Raw genomic sequence first — 15,574 nt, forward strand, 5'->3', positions numbered from 1 at the left:
AAGGAGCCGTCTCCATGCAGCAAGGTCCAGATTCACCTCTCCAAGCTTTGGCCGTCCGCAGGAGAGATGTCTCCTCCAACATTTGGTTCCTCTGCTCAGCGGAGGAAGACAGTGCTGGGAGAGGGACTGGTCTCAGCTAGCTTCAGTCCTCATCAGGGGCTGGGCTGAAGCTAAGCCAGTCCCACCAGCCCACAGCCCACGCTCAGTGCAGTTTACTGGGGGTAAAACTGACCCAGGAATGAAAGCAGAAATGAAAGACTGCACAGGCAGCAAAGCCTCAGTCCTGCCCCTGCCCGCGGCATGTCACTGCTCCAGGGGACGCAGCCAGAAGCAGGCTGGGGACAGGAGGCAGGCGATGGCACTGGGTACTTCCCAGAGCTCCTGAGCATCCAGGGCAGCACAGACAAGGAACTCAGCTGGGACTGAGGAAGCGCACAATAGGGAAACTTTATTAACGGCCTCATGACAAACTCTCGGACCACAAAGGCATAAAATGTCAACCAAAGACATACTGCTAGGACACGGTGGAGCAAGCAATGCAACAGTTCTGTGCAGTTTCTTTCCGTTATTTATCTAACAGTTCTTCCTACTGCAGTAACAACCTATTTTCCTTGGCATGTTTCAGCTGAAGACATGTTTTGGCAGGAACAGGTAGTTATTGTAACGATGCATCAACAAAACACGCTTTTTCCCTAGCTGTAGTGAAGACACCAGATATCACCAGACACGCTTGGAAATGCAGGGTGGTAAACAGAGACGCCCAAGGATGGGCAAATGTTATCTCCCATTTTAGTGTGCTACGTATAATTTTAAGAGACTTACATCCCCTAAGCTTTGGGCTTCTTTAAGGAGAGAGAATGGGTGGGGAAGCTTGTTTATGAGTTACTTCGCTGTAAAGAACCTGAAAGTAAACCTGTTTGCATCGCCTTCGATAAGAGATCAGCTCCATTCAGAGGGGATCTGTTGAAATCCATTTCTGAGCCCATTTCCAAAGAAAATACAGAGAAACCAAAACAGTTTCACTGTTTTCTTCTTGGTATACTTCAAGAAAACAAACCCAGGCTGAAATCTCAACGAGGGCTGGTATTTTCTGAGAAGCCTAAGGGAATAAAGTCTTCCAAATCATATTAAGAGGGAGATAATCCTCTGGTCTCTTTTGCAAAACCACAGCAGAAACGTGGAATAGCTTGCCACTCACATGATTGCTTTGCCCTTCAAAGGGTGAAATCCAGCCCTGAGCAGGGGGTACCAAGCACACAAGTAACAAAAGCGTTCTCCCGCCTGCTTCGCTGGATAAATTTCACCCCACAGGCTTGAACCTGCTCTCGGTGGAACGGTTCCCACCAAGGTCAACAGTGCAGGATCAAGCCTTAGGCGTGCTGCGGCAGGGTCAGGTACTCTGGTGTGTCTTATTCCAATTCATTCATCACTGTAGAAATTTTGCGGCCAATTTGTCCTATAAAAGGCAACAAAACTTTTCTTTCTCTGGTTTCCCTCCTCCCATGTAACGGGTACCGCTGATCTCCGTTCCTGTCGTTACTTCCTGAAGCTTCTCCTGCTGGACGAGGTCGTGGTGATGGAGTAGGATCTGGAGCCGCCCCCGGGGGAGAAGCCGAGCGCCCCACTGCCCATGCCTGCTCCCAGGCTCAGGCCTCCTCCGATTCCTCCTCCCAGGATCCCGCTGGAGCTGGCATAGCCACCTCCACCGCTGGAGCTGACCACGGCTGCGGCACAGAGAGAAGCAAACCAAACGTAAGCACCAGGGAACTTCCAACCCGGCCGGGCACCCTCCTGAAAACGGCATTTTTAAGCTGCAGCACCCAGATGAAAACTCTCTACGATCTCCTGCAAAACACCGGGCCTGGGACACTAATCTCTTGCTAGGTTTGGGCCCGGAGCGGTTGTTCTCTGTGCTAAGCCAGATGCCCGTGAGGGCTGAGCAGCCCCTCCCCTTCTCCATCACCCAGCCTGGCTCAGGCCCCCCTGCAGCTCGGAGCACCCCGCATCACAAACACATCCAGCTCGTCTCTCGGTGCACCCACGAGGCTGGGGGCACACGGTTCTCCAGCCATCAGCGGCAATTCAGTGAACGAAAAGTAGAGCCACTGGTGTAGAGCCCAGACAGCACCTCCAAGACACCAGCATCTGCCCAAAGCCCAGGCAAGGTGAGTACCCAACACGTCCCAAGCTGGAAAGTCACCCTCTAACGTCACCTTTGCACTAACTTCCAAGCCAGGCAGTGCATTTTCTCATTAGGACATTTTTCTCCATACCAAAAATGGGAGAAAAGAAAGATCACCCCAAGTTAAATTTCATACAGACGAGTTAGAGCTGAAGTCTGCCATAGAGCCAATGGCACCATCAACTCCTGTCTCGGGGGTCTCCCACTGAAGAAGGGGGTTAACTGGGCTGCAGAAGCTAAGGGCAGGCACTGTGAGGCTCCTGCCTGCAGCACCAGCTGGTCCCCACCTGCATTTTCTATAGGCATAGAGCTATGTGGAGCCATCATAAATTATAAAACCAACTCACAGATGTTGACGCTGCCAACTCCATCACCAGCCAACCTGTTGGAGCAGAAAAACACAAAGGAAGAGGCCAGGTTAGACTCTGCATTACTCAGCGTTCCCCCAGGGCCTCAGCACTGAACACGCAGACAATGGCAGGGAGTTATTAGTGCTCTTGTAAATAATTCAGACAAGACGGGGTGCCATCCAGCGCTTTGTTCGGGCCCTACATTTATAAGCTCTGTTATCACCCGGAGGGGGTTGAAAGAGCACAGAAGCTCTGTCCCAACTCCACAGGGATCTGAGCCACTTGGAAATTTTCTGGCACAGCACTGAACATATGACAGAAAACAATGGTTTTTTCTTTGCACATTTTCACTGAAAGTATCAAATTTTCCCCAGAACTTGCCAGTTTGACTCTTCAGCCAAAGCATTTTCAGGACCAAAAATCAAGTTTAAAATGCAGAGTTTTCTCTTCTGTATTTCCTTGCACAAATTGGATCTGGGGCCTCACAATGTCCCCAAGAAAAGGGCTGGACCCCTCCTCACACAGAACCCACAGGTTGCACCCACCTGCTCTCCTCGCCCTCCAGCAGCTTCCTGTAGGTCGCGATCTCGATGTCCAGGGCCAGCTTGACGTTCATCAGCTCCTGGTACTCGCGGAGCTGCCGGGCCAGGTCCTGCTTCGCCTTCTGCAGGGCGGCCTCCAGCTCCTCCAGCTTTGCCCTGGCATCTTTGACAGCCAGCTCACCACGTTCCTCAGCTTCAGCAATGGCTGCCTCCAGCTTGGCACGCTGCAGGGACAGAGCAGGGCACGTCAGCAAGCATCTCACCTCCTTGGCGGAGGACACTACCGCCTGTGGACTTCCAACATCGACTGGCCAGACCACCTCTGCGTCTCTGTAGAGCCCTGGAGCCACCTGCTCAACTCAGATCCCTAGAATCTCAAGCCTACACATTTTTGGGGGGTACTGGATGCAGATCAGCCTGCGAAGGAAGCTCATTTCATCCCAAGATACGTTCTTCCAGAAGGCAGTCCCTATTTCTCTTCACTGGCTACCTCTTTGGAAGACTTTCTTCAGGTGATCCTCAGCTTCTCAGTCCACCCACACCACACATAACAGCACAACATCCAGGGTTAATGCAAGCTCAGGTTTTCTCTCCTATTATGCCCCACAGGTTGTTCAGAGCCAGTTGGTCTCCAGCAAGCTTTGATGTGAGGCAAGCGTGGACTTGAGCGGACCTGCAGTTAGCAAACAATGCAGACCTACCCCAGCAGCTGCCCTGTGGGGCCACATCAAGCTGGCAGTCTAACGCACCCTCAGCTGTGGCCCCCGCACCTCCAGCAAAGCCCCATGTTTGGCAGGAAGAGCTCACAATGAGCACATGTGCTTTATACTCTCCTTCACTGTTCTAGGGAGCTGGACTCAGCTCTTTGCTTGTACGCCTGTGCTGAAGCCTCCCTGCCCCAAAAGCAAATAAACACAAATGGATGAATCACAATGGCTTATCTCCAGCTTTGTGCACCCTGGCTATTCATGGCCAGTGTGAACCACTCACTGGTCTGGCTTTCACCAGCCATTTGATAAAGCGATAACAGACCCTGGAGCAAGCAAACAGAACTCCCATACAGCTGAAAATTTCTTCCATGTGCCCAAACATGGCGTTCCCTTCTGCAGCAAGGGAGTGGACAAAGCTCCCAGAAGCAAGAGGCTCCAAGGAATGTGCATGGCTGAGCAGGAGGCCACACGCAGCTTTCGCCCTTCGGAAACCATTCTGCATCACTCCTCTCCTGCGGTCCCAGGCTGCTGGCGGACTTGTTCTCACCCACAGCTCAGCTGCCTCTCAGCATTACATTGCTCACAACACTGTTTCTCCCTCCGGCAGAACTGACATCTTTCGAGGTGAGCATTGCAGCCACCCCCAAAGCGCTTCTAGAGAAGCTGTGTTACGTTTCACCCAGATCCCTGGCTCGCTTGCTGCTAAATCCACTGCTCTGCAGCAGGAGAACAAGGGCAGCTCCTCACCTGGGCCTTCGCGTTTTCGATTTCACCCTGCAGCCTCTGGATCACGCGGTTCATCTCTGTGATCTCATTCTTCGTGTTGCGCAGGTCGTCTCCGTGTTTCCCAGCAGTGACCTGCAGTGCCTCGTACTGCGACACAAACCAGAAAAGGATGGAGTCAGGCTGGCAGCCAGCACGGCCGAAACCTCTCCCACTCCTGACACCCAAGACACATGTACTAAGAGCAGCTGTAACTGCCTTTCTCTCTCCCATAACTCGCCTTGCTCTGGTACCAGGACTCGGCCTCCGCCCGGCTCCTGTTGGCAATCTCCTCGTACTGCGCTTTGACCTCTGCGATGATGCTGTCCAGGTCCAGGTTTCGGTTGTTGTCCATGGACAGCACCACAGAGGTGTCAGAGATCTGGGCCTGCAGCTCGTGAAGTTCCTGCCAGTTGCATTAAAAACAATACCATAAATCACTGACTTTTAAGGGCCTCTCTTTTCAAAGGCAATTAAAGAAAGAATCTGAGAAGAAAAGGGACAGGGAGGCAGATAGGAAGGATTCAATCAAAACATTCACTAATTAGAAGGAAAGCAACTGAATCACATCAACCTTGCACAGCACAAAGTAACAAAAAACAGCAGAAACAGAGCTACTTCTTATCACCCGCGTTTTGACAGCAAGGTTAGTTTACCCCACTCCTGAGATAAGAACCTGGCATGAAACGCGAGTCCAAGAAGCTTGAGCATCAGCTTCACAACCAAGCGAGGGTCAAATTCCACCACCGCACCCAAGGAGGCAACCTGCCCGGTTCATTCCAACCCTTATCTTGCAAATAATGGGTCAGCTAAAGGTGTCTGGGACAAGGAGCTTTCCTTTCTTCACAGCACACAAGCACGCACCAGCACTACAGCACTGGCTATAACACACTGGTTTTCCTTGTTCTCACACTAACAGCATCAAAAATAATAATGCGTGTCCTGGCTCTGTTTGCAAGAGATCCATCTCACATCCCAGACAGGGGAAACCACTGCGACAACGCACAGGACGTGCGCCTCACTTGCAGGCTCAGTTCTGCTCATGCAAGGGCAGACTCCACGTCTCCATCACCCTTCTCATCTCCGGAAACAGCACGTTCGTCCTCTCAGTCACCACTCGCTGTTCTTCCCCCGCCGGCGCTGCTACGCGGCAGCAGCCACAGTAGCAGAAAGGGCCTTACCGCTTCGTAGAGAGACCTCAGGAAGTTAATCTCATCCGTCAGCGAATCCACCCTGGCCTCCAGCTCCACTTTGTTCATGTAGGCGGCATCCACATCCTAAAAAAGAGCGATTATCCACCGAGATCGCCATAGCTTTGATGACTAAGTCCACCCAGCCTTTGACGGCTTCGAAAGCAGCCATGAGCCTGTCAAGTTCCCCAAGCTGTCTGCTCTCCACGTCTGCCTGCCCAATGACCCACCATCTCCTAAACATTATCCACCAGCATACTACATCTCACTGGTTGCACGATCCCCTATGTTCCGTAGGGTCCCCTGGACCTCTGTTTGCAAGTCCACTGTCGGTTTGGACAGGCAGGGCAGGCCTTAGGAAACGTCCCAAAGACATGGCCACAATCTATGATATCCACGGGATGTGGCACTCCTCCCCAGCTTCCTACTGCAACTCCAGTGCCTACACTATGGCAGCCTTTAGCCAGAAATGAGAGTGGGAATTCTTCACCAGCAGGTCTCCAGAGACAGCTGTAGCAAAGAGGGTGTAGGGGCAAAAGGGGGAGAAGGGCTGCAGACGGGTAGGATCAGACCCAGCCAACATCCCCAGCACGCACCTTCTTGAGCACCACAAACTCATTCTCCGCTGCAGTGCGCTTGTTGATTTCGTCTTCATACCTGCCAAAAAAGCCAAGGGATTGCTGTGAAATTAGAGCCTGGGTGAAAGGAAAAAATGCCACAGTGAAGAGTTACCTTGATTCCCTTCTCTCTCCCTCCAGCTCTCTCTGTGAAACCCCTCGGCCAAGCTTACGGTTCCCCACCCAAGCCAGCTGCAGGCAGAGGTTTGCTGGGTGCTATCTGCACAAGAGGCACCAGCCATGCGCCGCAGCTCCAGGGTACCGTTTGGAGGAGCTGCTGCCTGAAAGTTGTCCTGGTCCACGCCACCATGACCACTAACCTGGAAAGCGTTTCTCACCCGTGCGTTCCCACATTCATCAAAATTCACTGCACTTCAGGAGATTTCTGCTCCTTATCGCCAGTCACGGACAGCTGCAGGACGGCTGCCTGTGTCCTGAGGCACTCAGCTTTGTCCCTTGCCCCCCGAGAGCGCAAATGCAAATGCAGAAGGGATGCACGCAGACCCAACAAATTCCTCTACGCTGATCAAAGCACTGCTGATGCTGCTTTCACTGGGCACCTCCTTAGATTCATAGAATCATTAAGGTTGGAAAAGACCTCTAAGATCACCCAGTCCAACCGTCAACCCAACTCCACCACGCCTGCTGAACCACGTCCTGAAGTGCCATATCTATACGTTCTGTGAACCCCTCCAGGGACGGGGACTCCCCCACTTCCCTGGGCACCCTGTTACCGCAGACATTTGAGAACACTTTGCAGGTGTCAGTCACAGGCCACCACCCTGGTATGAGTATAATTATGCCTGCTCTGCACAAGGTGGCGATGCTTCAAAGTCACACCAACTTCTAATACCGGCTACGTCCCCTCCTGAGGTGTTCACCCTTGGATGCAATGAGCTAGATCCCCAGCAGATAAGAATCATGCTCCACTGACTTCACTGGAGATCACTGATTTGTACCACTCGCAAGCCTGGATTTCAGAGCCCGCCTTACCCCATTCTACGCACAGCCAGCCTGCTGAAAGGAACAGCAAGCATCTGCTACATGAACCCTGAAAGTCCCCCAAGGAACAGAGCAGGAACCACTTTCTGTGGCTGTTTCGGAATGGCTGTTGCCAAAGTTAGAACACTGCCCTGCTCATTTGCGCAGTCCCTGCACAGCTAGCGCTGTAATTCGCCTTCTAAAGAATGAGATACTTCACTTACAGCAGCCTTCTTGTACCTCCCCTTCTGCTCCACGCTGGAAGCTTGCCCACCCACGCTGGCATAAATGGACGTTGTCCCTTTTGAGGTCAACGAACTGCATCCGCTGCTATTGCAGAATAATATCCGACCTGGAAATTCCGGGGCTGTGCTGCGTACACACAGCCTGCAGCGCAGCATGGATCACCCGAGACAGGTGAAATGACTGGGTTACTCTAGAATGGTTCGACAAACTCCTCCTCTCCTTGGAAAGCTCCACCAAGCCGGTCAGCGAACTGAGAAACCATTCAATATTCTCTGTAACTCCTGAAGTGCCTCGGGAAGCCCCGGGCACTGTTGCACCTCAGCATGCCCCGCACCGAGCCACGCGAACACAGCCTGCTCCTGCCCTGCTTACTCTGAGCCACACCTTAGTCATGGAGCAAGGGACTGAATCTCATCCCCCGGGGCCTTGTGCACTCAAATCTCCTCCCCTACCCCAGATGTAAACGGAGAATTACTGTGTAAATCCGGCACATGACAGAGAGGCAACAGACACAGACAGAGCTAGTCATGGTTTAGGTATTCTACGTGGAAAATGAGATTTTCTTCATAGAAATGGGGTGAAGCAGGTTCCGACCTCCAGTTACTACATCCTTACTCCCTCCGCTGCACCAGCACCTCGGGCTCCTACTTCCTTTCCCTTAGCACATGTAGGGTTTAGCATCCCAGCATGGACCTGTAAGCTGGAGAAAGAAATATGCACCCGTGCACCTTGCATACATGTGACGCTCCACTGAATTAGAGCTGTAACTCCTCTGGGTGCAAACCAGCTCCTTGCTGCCAAGGGATGCAAAGTGCAACTGTGGATGAGCACAGAGTAGAAACAACTGAGCAGAGCTGGGGAAAACATCATTCCCATGTAGGTCCTTGGGAATTACTGGCTATTCACTTTCCCTAAACACACCCTGGGGATTATCAGATGATTGTTTTCAGTTCCTGCTTGATCCAGTTTACCAGCTCCCTCTTTCCTTTTTTTTTTTTTTAATTAAAGGCATTCCCCTGTACAGCTGGGTTGGGCACAGCCAGGGACAAAGGCTACTTTCTCCGTGGGACTCCTCCCAGGTGACACGAATTGGACTGAAAAGTTGCTTAAAAATTGCAGGTCAGCTGCTCCACTGCCTACCCACAAAGCACGCAGCAGCTCCCCCACCACCTGGTGACCTGCTCAGCTCCCACAGGGCTCCTACGGACCCAAACGGGCACGCCCAACCCAAAGCACGAAGCCATCCCTTGAGCAGGCCCCTGAGCAGAGCCAAGAGGACGGAGCCACTGAAGACCATGTGGGAATAAGGTGCCAGGAACAACGAGCGATCCAGGCGAGAAGAATCCAGGCAGCCTGCTTGGACTAGACACCTAGCTCCCGGCTGGAAAAAAAATCTCCCTCCCTAGCAGAAAAGCCAGGGACATCTCTCCCAAGCTACTGACCAACCTGCCAGCAAAACTACACCGTTAGATGGGAAGATTATACATTACTTGGTCTTGAAATCCTCAACAAGATCCTGCATGTTCTTCAGTTCGCCCTCCAAACGCCCTTTGTCATTCAACAACCCATCCAGCTGACGCCGCAGGTTGTTGATGTATGTCTCAAACATGGGAGCAATGTTACTCCGGGAGGTCTTCTGGTCCTGGAGGAGGCTCCATTTGGTCTCCAAAATTTTGTTTTGCTGCTCCAGGAACCGGACCTGGAAAGCAACCAAGGGGTCATTTGTGAAAGCGGGAGGAAGGAGGAGCTGACACCACAGAGTTTGGCTCCTGGGGGAAAGATGGGCTGCAGATGGTATCTGAAGAATTCAGATTACTCAGGGGAAGCACCTAAACTCTGGAGGGTGATAAAGACCATGAGGGAGCACTGCAACTCTGGGGCTTGGCTTATTGACTTTAAGGCTTTGCATGAATTAAAGATAAGCAGATTCTGCTTGCCTGACACTTCACAGAAGCCATCCACAGACCTCAAAGTCAGCCAATTACTCAGACCCCAGGTCTGGATTCCTTGCATTTTGAGCATGCCAGAGCTGAAGTTTACAGGACACAGGATCAAATAGTGCAAGACAGCAAAGCCGCCTGGGTACAGGGCAGCACAAAGAGACACAGCAAGCTCTGGCTTACGCCGAGGTTTGCTGTACTGGGACGACCCCTCCCCAGGAAGCTCCCGCCACCCTGAATTTGGTGGTCGTGTGTTCGGGTGCCGATGTGATCTTTAAAGCCTGCACCCACATTATGGGCAACACCGGCTAAATAAAGGGAGTACAAAGGTGGCCTAAGCAGGGCAAAACCCTTTACTGACAATGCAAGCAGGGCTTTAATAAGAGTTACTGGATTGCAGTAGGCAAATCACACCGTGCTCTTGAGGACCTGATCCTGAGCCCATTTATGAATCCCCCGCTGGGTGAAGCGACCTTTGGGTCAGACTTGCTTTTAAGCAGCATCCCACAGTCTTTCCCACACCTCACCTTGTCAATGAAGGAGGCGAATCTGTTGTTGAGCGTCTTGATCTGCTCCTTCTCCTCCTTGCGCACGCGCTGGATGGTGGGGTCGATCTCCAGATTCAGGGGCGTCAGGAGGCTCTGGTTGACGGTGACCTCCTGAATGCCCCCGGGGCTGACCGCCCCACTGAAGCCCATGCCTCCATAGCTGCCTCCAGAGCCGTATCCAGAGCGGATGCTGTAGGAGCTGCTACCTCCAAGGGAGATCCGCTTGTTGGCGGAGCCGAGGTTGTAGAGGCTGGAGCTGCCAAAGCCACCGGCCCTGCCTAAGCCGGCACCCCCTCCTAGTCCACGGGTCGAGGAGACGGTGCTGACCCGCACTTGGCTGATGCCTGGGACGGCCACAGAGCGAGAGCTGAAACTCACAGACCGGGACATGGCTGCTCTGAGGGTGTTTTCAGTATCCCCCACCCTTCACAAGCTCAGGGAAGCTGTGCTGGAGACCAGGGAAGTGAGCGAGTCCTCCTGGCTGCTTCTCCTTTTATCCGTTAGAAAAGCTGGGCTTGGCCCAAGGGCAGAAGAGGGATCATTTTACTGCCTGGAGAGCTGGGTGTGCCTGGCTGCCCTCCCACCCTCCCTCAACCTGCCGCATTCGAGCGGGGAAGGGCAGGGACGCACCTGGCGCTGTGTCCCCGCGCTCGGACGCGGCTTTGTCCTGCGCCTGCCTCTGCCTCTGCCACACGCGCAGCCGAGGGACGTGAAGCACGGGCTCTCCTGGGCAGAGAGCTGTAACAGCACAGGTCTGATCCCCATTCCCTCAAGGCTTCTCCATTCCTCCCCGCCTGCCTAAACAGATGGTGAAATGAGACGAGGGGGAATGCACGTTGCTTTTTAACTCTGTCGCAGGGCAGGCAGCTCCCTGTGCGACGGCAGAAAGCAGCTCAGGGGCCTCAGCTCAGCGCCAGGTCCAGCCAGGTCCAGGACAAGGGGCAATGGGCACAAACTGAGGCACAGGAAGTTCCGTCTGAACCCGAGGAAGAACTTCTTCCCTCTGAGGGTGACGGAGCACTGGCCCAGGCTGCCCAGGGAGGCTGTGGAGTCTCCTTCTCTGGAGATATTCAAGACCCGCCTGGACAAGGTCCTGTGCAGCCTGCTCTGGGTGACCCTGCTTGGGCAGGGGGGCTGGACTAGATGACCCACAGAGGTCCCTTCCAACCCCTACTATTCTGTGATTCTGTGATTCTGTGTTTAGCAGAACCCAAAGGCAGCTGCAGCCCTGGACACAGGCAGCGCGCTCTGCCAGCAGCACCCGGCGAGTCTGCGCCATGCAGGGGCAGGAGATGCCGCAGCCATCTCTGGGCACCGTGGCTTTGCCTTCTCTCTCCTGTTAGCGTGCAAATAAAGGTGGTTTAGGTGGCTTGCGCCCTGCATATGGAAATACCCGACGTGCCAGGCCACACTCAGGAGACAGGACAGATTTCTGCTTAAGTTTCTGGGTTCCTATGCAGAAGAGGCAGAGATAAAAATTAGCTTTATGGGCTTTCTGCATTTTCAAACAGCCTTGAAGGGACAGGCCTCTTTACTATCAGGTTGTAAATCCTCCATGAGATTTCAAAGTCTGACCTCACTGTGTCACCCTTCAGCTCTTCCCCTCATCGGGACAGCGAGATAGCGCTGGCTACACATTCTAGCCACAGCCTATTCAAAATATGTACTTCCTTCTTTGCGGGAAGAACACGAGTTGGCTGGAGAGCCTAGCTACTAAAAGGAAACTCTCATTTTGAAAGGGGGAGATTGAGCCAGACCAAGACATATGAGGCAAGACTCCTTCCTCCCTGCCCTGCAAGCTGGCTTGGCTTCCACCAGCAAAAAAAAAAATAATCCATTGAGTCTAAAGCAAACGTGCGTGTTACCCCCCCCAGCTACACTTGACCTGACGGCTGATGTAGACAGGCTAGGCTTCGTTTCATCTGCACACAGCCAGCAACAAAGCAGAAGCCTCCAGCTGCTTTACATCGCTCCAGGTCCTTCCGAGTTCGCAGAGGGAGCCAGGCTGCTCTCCTGCAAATCCTCTGCGCTGTCTTCAGAAGACAGGGATTAAACCTGAATGTGTGATTTTACAGTTGGACTTGATGATTTTAGAAGTCTGTTCCAACCTTCATGATTCTATGATTCTATGACTTAGAGTCCTACAGCCAGGCAAGAATAACTCCCACCAAAGTAAGCCCCGGCTGCTGGATTTTATCAGGCTGCATTGCAGCCTCAACTCCTTTGTATCGGCAGACAGGGGCTCTTTGCACAAGCAACAAACCAGAAAGCAATCCAGCCAGGCAAAACGCAAGCCTGCTGCCAGACAAACTATCACAAAGGCAAAACTGTTCTCAGCAGCCTCGGCAGAAACACCAGTTCAGCAGTAAGAGAACTGAACTTCACCCTGGTTTGCACTATCAAGGCCCAGATCAACGAAAAGCAGTTTTCTAATCTTAATTACGGCCATGCAGCACCACTGAGTTTAAGTAAGGATGAGTCTGTCTTTCATTCAAAGTTCAAGCCTTCTTTTCTGTAGCATGAGCAACCTGGCCAGCAGAGGAGAGCCCCAGGAAAGCCTCGTGTGCCTTGCTGCTACTCGCTCCCCAGCTCCCTGTGCTGCAGCCAGCCAGTCCGGATCCCTTGCACCTGTCCTGCAAAGGGAACATTCCCTGTTTAATCACGGTTTCCAGGCAGGTTAAGTCAGAGCAGGCTCTGGCAACCCAGAGATGTCACCAGCAGAGTTTGCTTGTGTTGTTGGGATGCCATGGTAACACCGCATAACTTCACAACCGCACGGGCTGGTAAATACTTCCAAGCCCACGAGAATGACCCCCAGGGACTGAGGTTTGGTAGGACAGAAGACACTGTATTGACTGGTTAAACACCCTCCCGGGGAATGGAATGCTTTGACACTGCGACTGCTGTGCTTGGTGTCACACAAGCGAGCCCGGCCCTTGCACAGCCAGGACCAGCCTGCCGCCGTGCACCGACACTCCCACAGCTGATGAAAGAGCCACAAGCAATAAATCCCTCCATAAATGCCTGGGAAAACAAACCAAGCTCTCAATTCCAGCTCAGAAAGTGCAAACAACCAACCAAAAAAAAAAAACCAAATATGGTCATGTCCTACTGGAAGAGGAAGAAATCTTTGCAGGCGAGGAAAATTGTACGTTAAGAGCGTGTTCTTATGCGGCTCAATGTCTGCCTGTTGTTTCCACATCCTCTGTCGATACCCCGTGGGCTATCTCTGGCTGTGTTTACACTGCGATGTTTGGTTTGAAAGCTTTCTGGAGCAGGGAGTGCCCTTCGGTTTTGTGTTTGCACAGTGCAGTCCTAGTTTGCCATTACCGCTCCAAAGTGCTTCGGCAGTGAGACATAAATCAATCAGTGTCCTAACAACAGGCAGTGTTCTGGTGGTCTGATGATCGGGGTGTCACCATGGGGCACTCAGGGGGCTGTCAGAACGCCAACGCCAACCTGCTGTTCTGCTTCACGCCCCAACGCAACGCCAACACAGCAGCGCTTCCACCGACCCCTGCAGCCACTGCCGCGCTGAAGATTCCCACGGTGCTGCGACCACAGCTCGCCCTTTCCAGGCCTAAGTAGCCTCATTAACAAAAACTTCCAGCTCACCAATTATTCCTATGAAGAGAGAGAGATTGCTCCAGAGGGAGCTTGTTCTCTTACTGTCCCAACTTCAGGCACCGTATGTCAACAATCTGATGCACAAATGAGCCATGTTAGGATAAGGTGGCCACCTAGCATGAAGTTTTATTGATTTATTTTGTCCTACAGGCTACAAAGCTCAATATAATGATGCAGCTCTTCAGCCTAGTATCTCAGTGACAGGAAAGCAGCTTTTCCAGAAAGGCGACGGCTGGCTGATTTGAAGGATTCATCTGTTCCAAAGGTTGGTACCTCCATACAGGTCATCACCTTGCAGCCGGAACCCTCCTGCTGTAACTCAGGGCCTTACACCTAATTTTAAGCTGTTTAATTGGTATCTTTAATTTTCTGCCACTGCCCTCTTCTGAAGCACTTAAATGGCTCTCTTGACCATGGTATGATTCCCCTGTTAGTATTAGGTCACCACACTTTTAGTCTTACACTGGATAAACTGAATGGGCCGAAATCCTCACGTCTTTCACAAACAAGTGGCTTTTCTGAGGACCTGAAATCAGTTCTGCGGCCTCTCTCTGCTCCAGTGCCCTTGGCACGTGCGTTGGTATTGTTCATGCTGCCACTTCACTCAGCTTCACCCACGGAAAACGGGTTTCGCTCTCCACTCTTACAGCCCTGCAGCTGTAACTGCCTGGGGCCTCAACCAGTGCTAGAGGCCGGTATGACGGGTCTCACCTAAACCACGCTGTGTCTTCCAGCTACACCTCTCCTTTTAGCAACGAGGCAGAACAGCCTTGGTGTCGAGGGGAGCACCACGGGGACCAGGAGGCATAGCTGGACGCAGCTCGCCCAGGGTGACAGAGCCAGCTGCTGTAGCCCAGAGCCAGCTCCGCACTAACAAGGCTTCCAGCGAGCTCCTGTCCCTCCAGGAGCTGCAGCTCAACTTTCCTCCTCCCTCTGCCTGTTCTGCTGAGGCTGGGAAGCTCTGAGCTCAGGTCCGCTCCTGGGAAGCTGCCCGCTGCCAGCCATGTAATCCACCGCTGAGAAACACCTCCTCGAGCTCCGGCATGGCCACGCCTGTTCTGTCAGCTGAAACCCAAAAAGAGCATCGGTCTAAACGCCACGGTGTTTAGATAACAGCACAAAGCCACTCGCCAGCACCTCCAGCAACAACTTGGACCCTCAAAGGAGTTGCTGCCGCTGGCATCGCCCCCCCTCCAGCATTTTGCAGCTGCTCAGCGCAGCGACGCAGCTGCCCAGCCCCACGGATCGAGCCCCACGCGCCTCCCGCCCTGTCTGCAGAAGGAGCGTTCCCACCCCGCGCTGTGGCTGCGGCAGCGGGAACCTCTGCACGCTGCCAGGAGCTCCCGGTCAAACAAGCAAACCCAGCCCCGGCAGATGGGCTGCCGGGACCCTTCCCGGGGACACGGCGCGTGGCCGGGCCCCAGCCCAGCAGCAAAGCTCTCTGTGCCTGACCCACGGGGGAGGCAGTCAAGCTACGGATTTTCCCCCCCCTGCAGCCTATTTTACACGCACCTAAAGCTGTTTTCTTTCCTCTCTCCCCCAGATTACAAGATCTTATGATTACAAGAAATCATGAAGGAATAACTACAAATATAGCTATAATTATGTATAATCATAATTCCACGGATAATTTTTACATGAAAGTTGAGAGACGCTCCCACAGCTAAAGCCTGAAGGAAAAACAAACAAACAACCACACAAATGAAAACACTACAATTCTCAGAGTCGAGACGAAATTGCCAGGCCTGGTAACACCGGGCTCAGCTTTTCTGGCAACAGCACGTCTCGGAAGAGAACGGAAAATCCATGTTCTGTCCCCACAAAAATCACAGGCGACTTTGGAGCCCAGCCCATTGACTCTGTTGGTCTGTTCCAGTTC

The 15,574-nt window shown here is 52.9% G+C and overlaps 1 protein-coding gene across 1 annotated transcript in view; it reads right to left on the minus strand.

Moving 5' to 3' along the window:
• Positions 1-437: 437 nt before the first annotated feature.
• The window catches only part of LOC104338532 (keratin, type II cytoskeletal cochleal), a 66,023-nt gene continuing 50,886 nt past the window's right edge, over positions 438-15,574 (minus strand). Inside the window, exons 3-11 of the mRNA XM_075445624.1 lie at positions 10,048-14,760; positions 9,071-9,279; positions 6,333-6,393; positions 5,728-5,823; positions 4,788-4,952; positions 4,532-4,657; positions 3,078-3,298; positions 2,530-2,564; positions 438-1,724 (exon numbers count right to left, since the gene is read on the minus strand). Of these exons, the coding sequence (XP_075301739.1) occupies positions 1,537-1,724; positions 2,530-2,564; positions 3,078-3,298; positions 4,532-4,657; positions 4,788-4,952; positions 5,728-5,823; positions 6,333-6,393; positions 9,071-9,279; positions 10,048-10,458 (1,512 nt within the window). The 5' untranslated portion in view covers positions 10,459-14,760 and the 3' untranslated portion in view covers positions 438-1,536. The remainder of the gene's footprint in view (positions 1,725-2,529; positions 2,565-3,077; positions 3,299-4,531; positions 4,658-4,787; positions 4,953-5,727; positions 5,824-6,332; positions 6,394-9,070; positions 9,280-10,047; positions 14,761-15,574) is intronic.

The sequence above is a fragment of the Opisthocomus hoazin genome, chromosome 32, assembly GCF_030867145.1.
Source record: "Opisthocomus hoazin isolate bOpiHoa1 chromosome 32, bOpiHoa1.hap1, whole genome shotgun sequence".
Lineage (NCBI taxonomy): Eukaryota > Metazoa > Chordata > Aves > Opisthocomiformes > Opisthocomidae > Opisthocomus > Opisthocomus hoazin.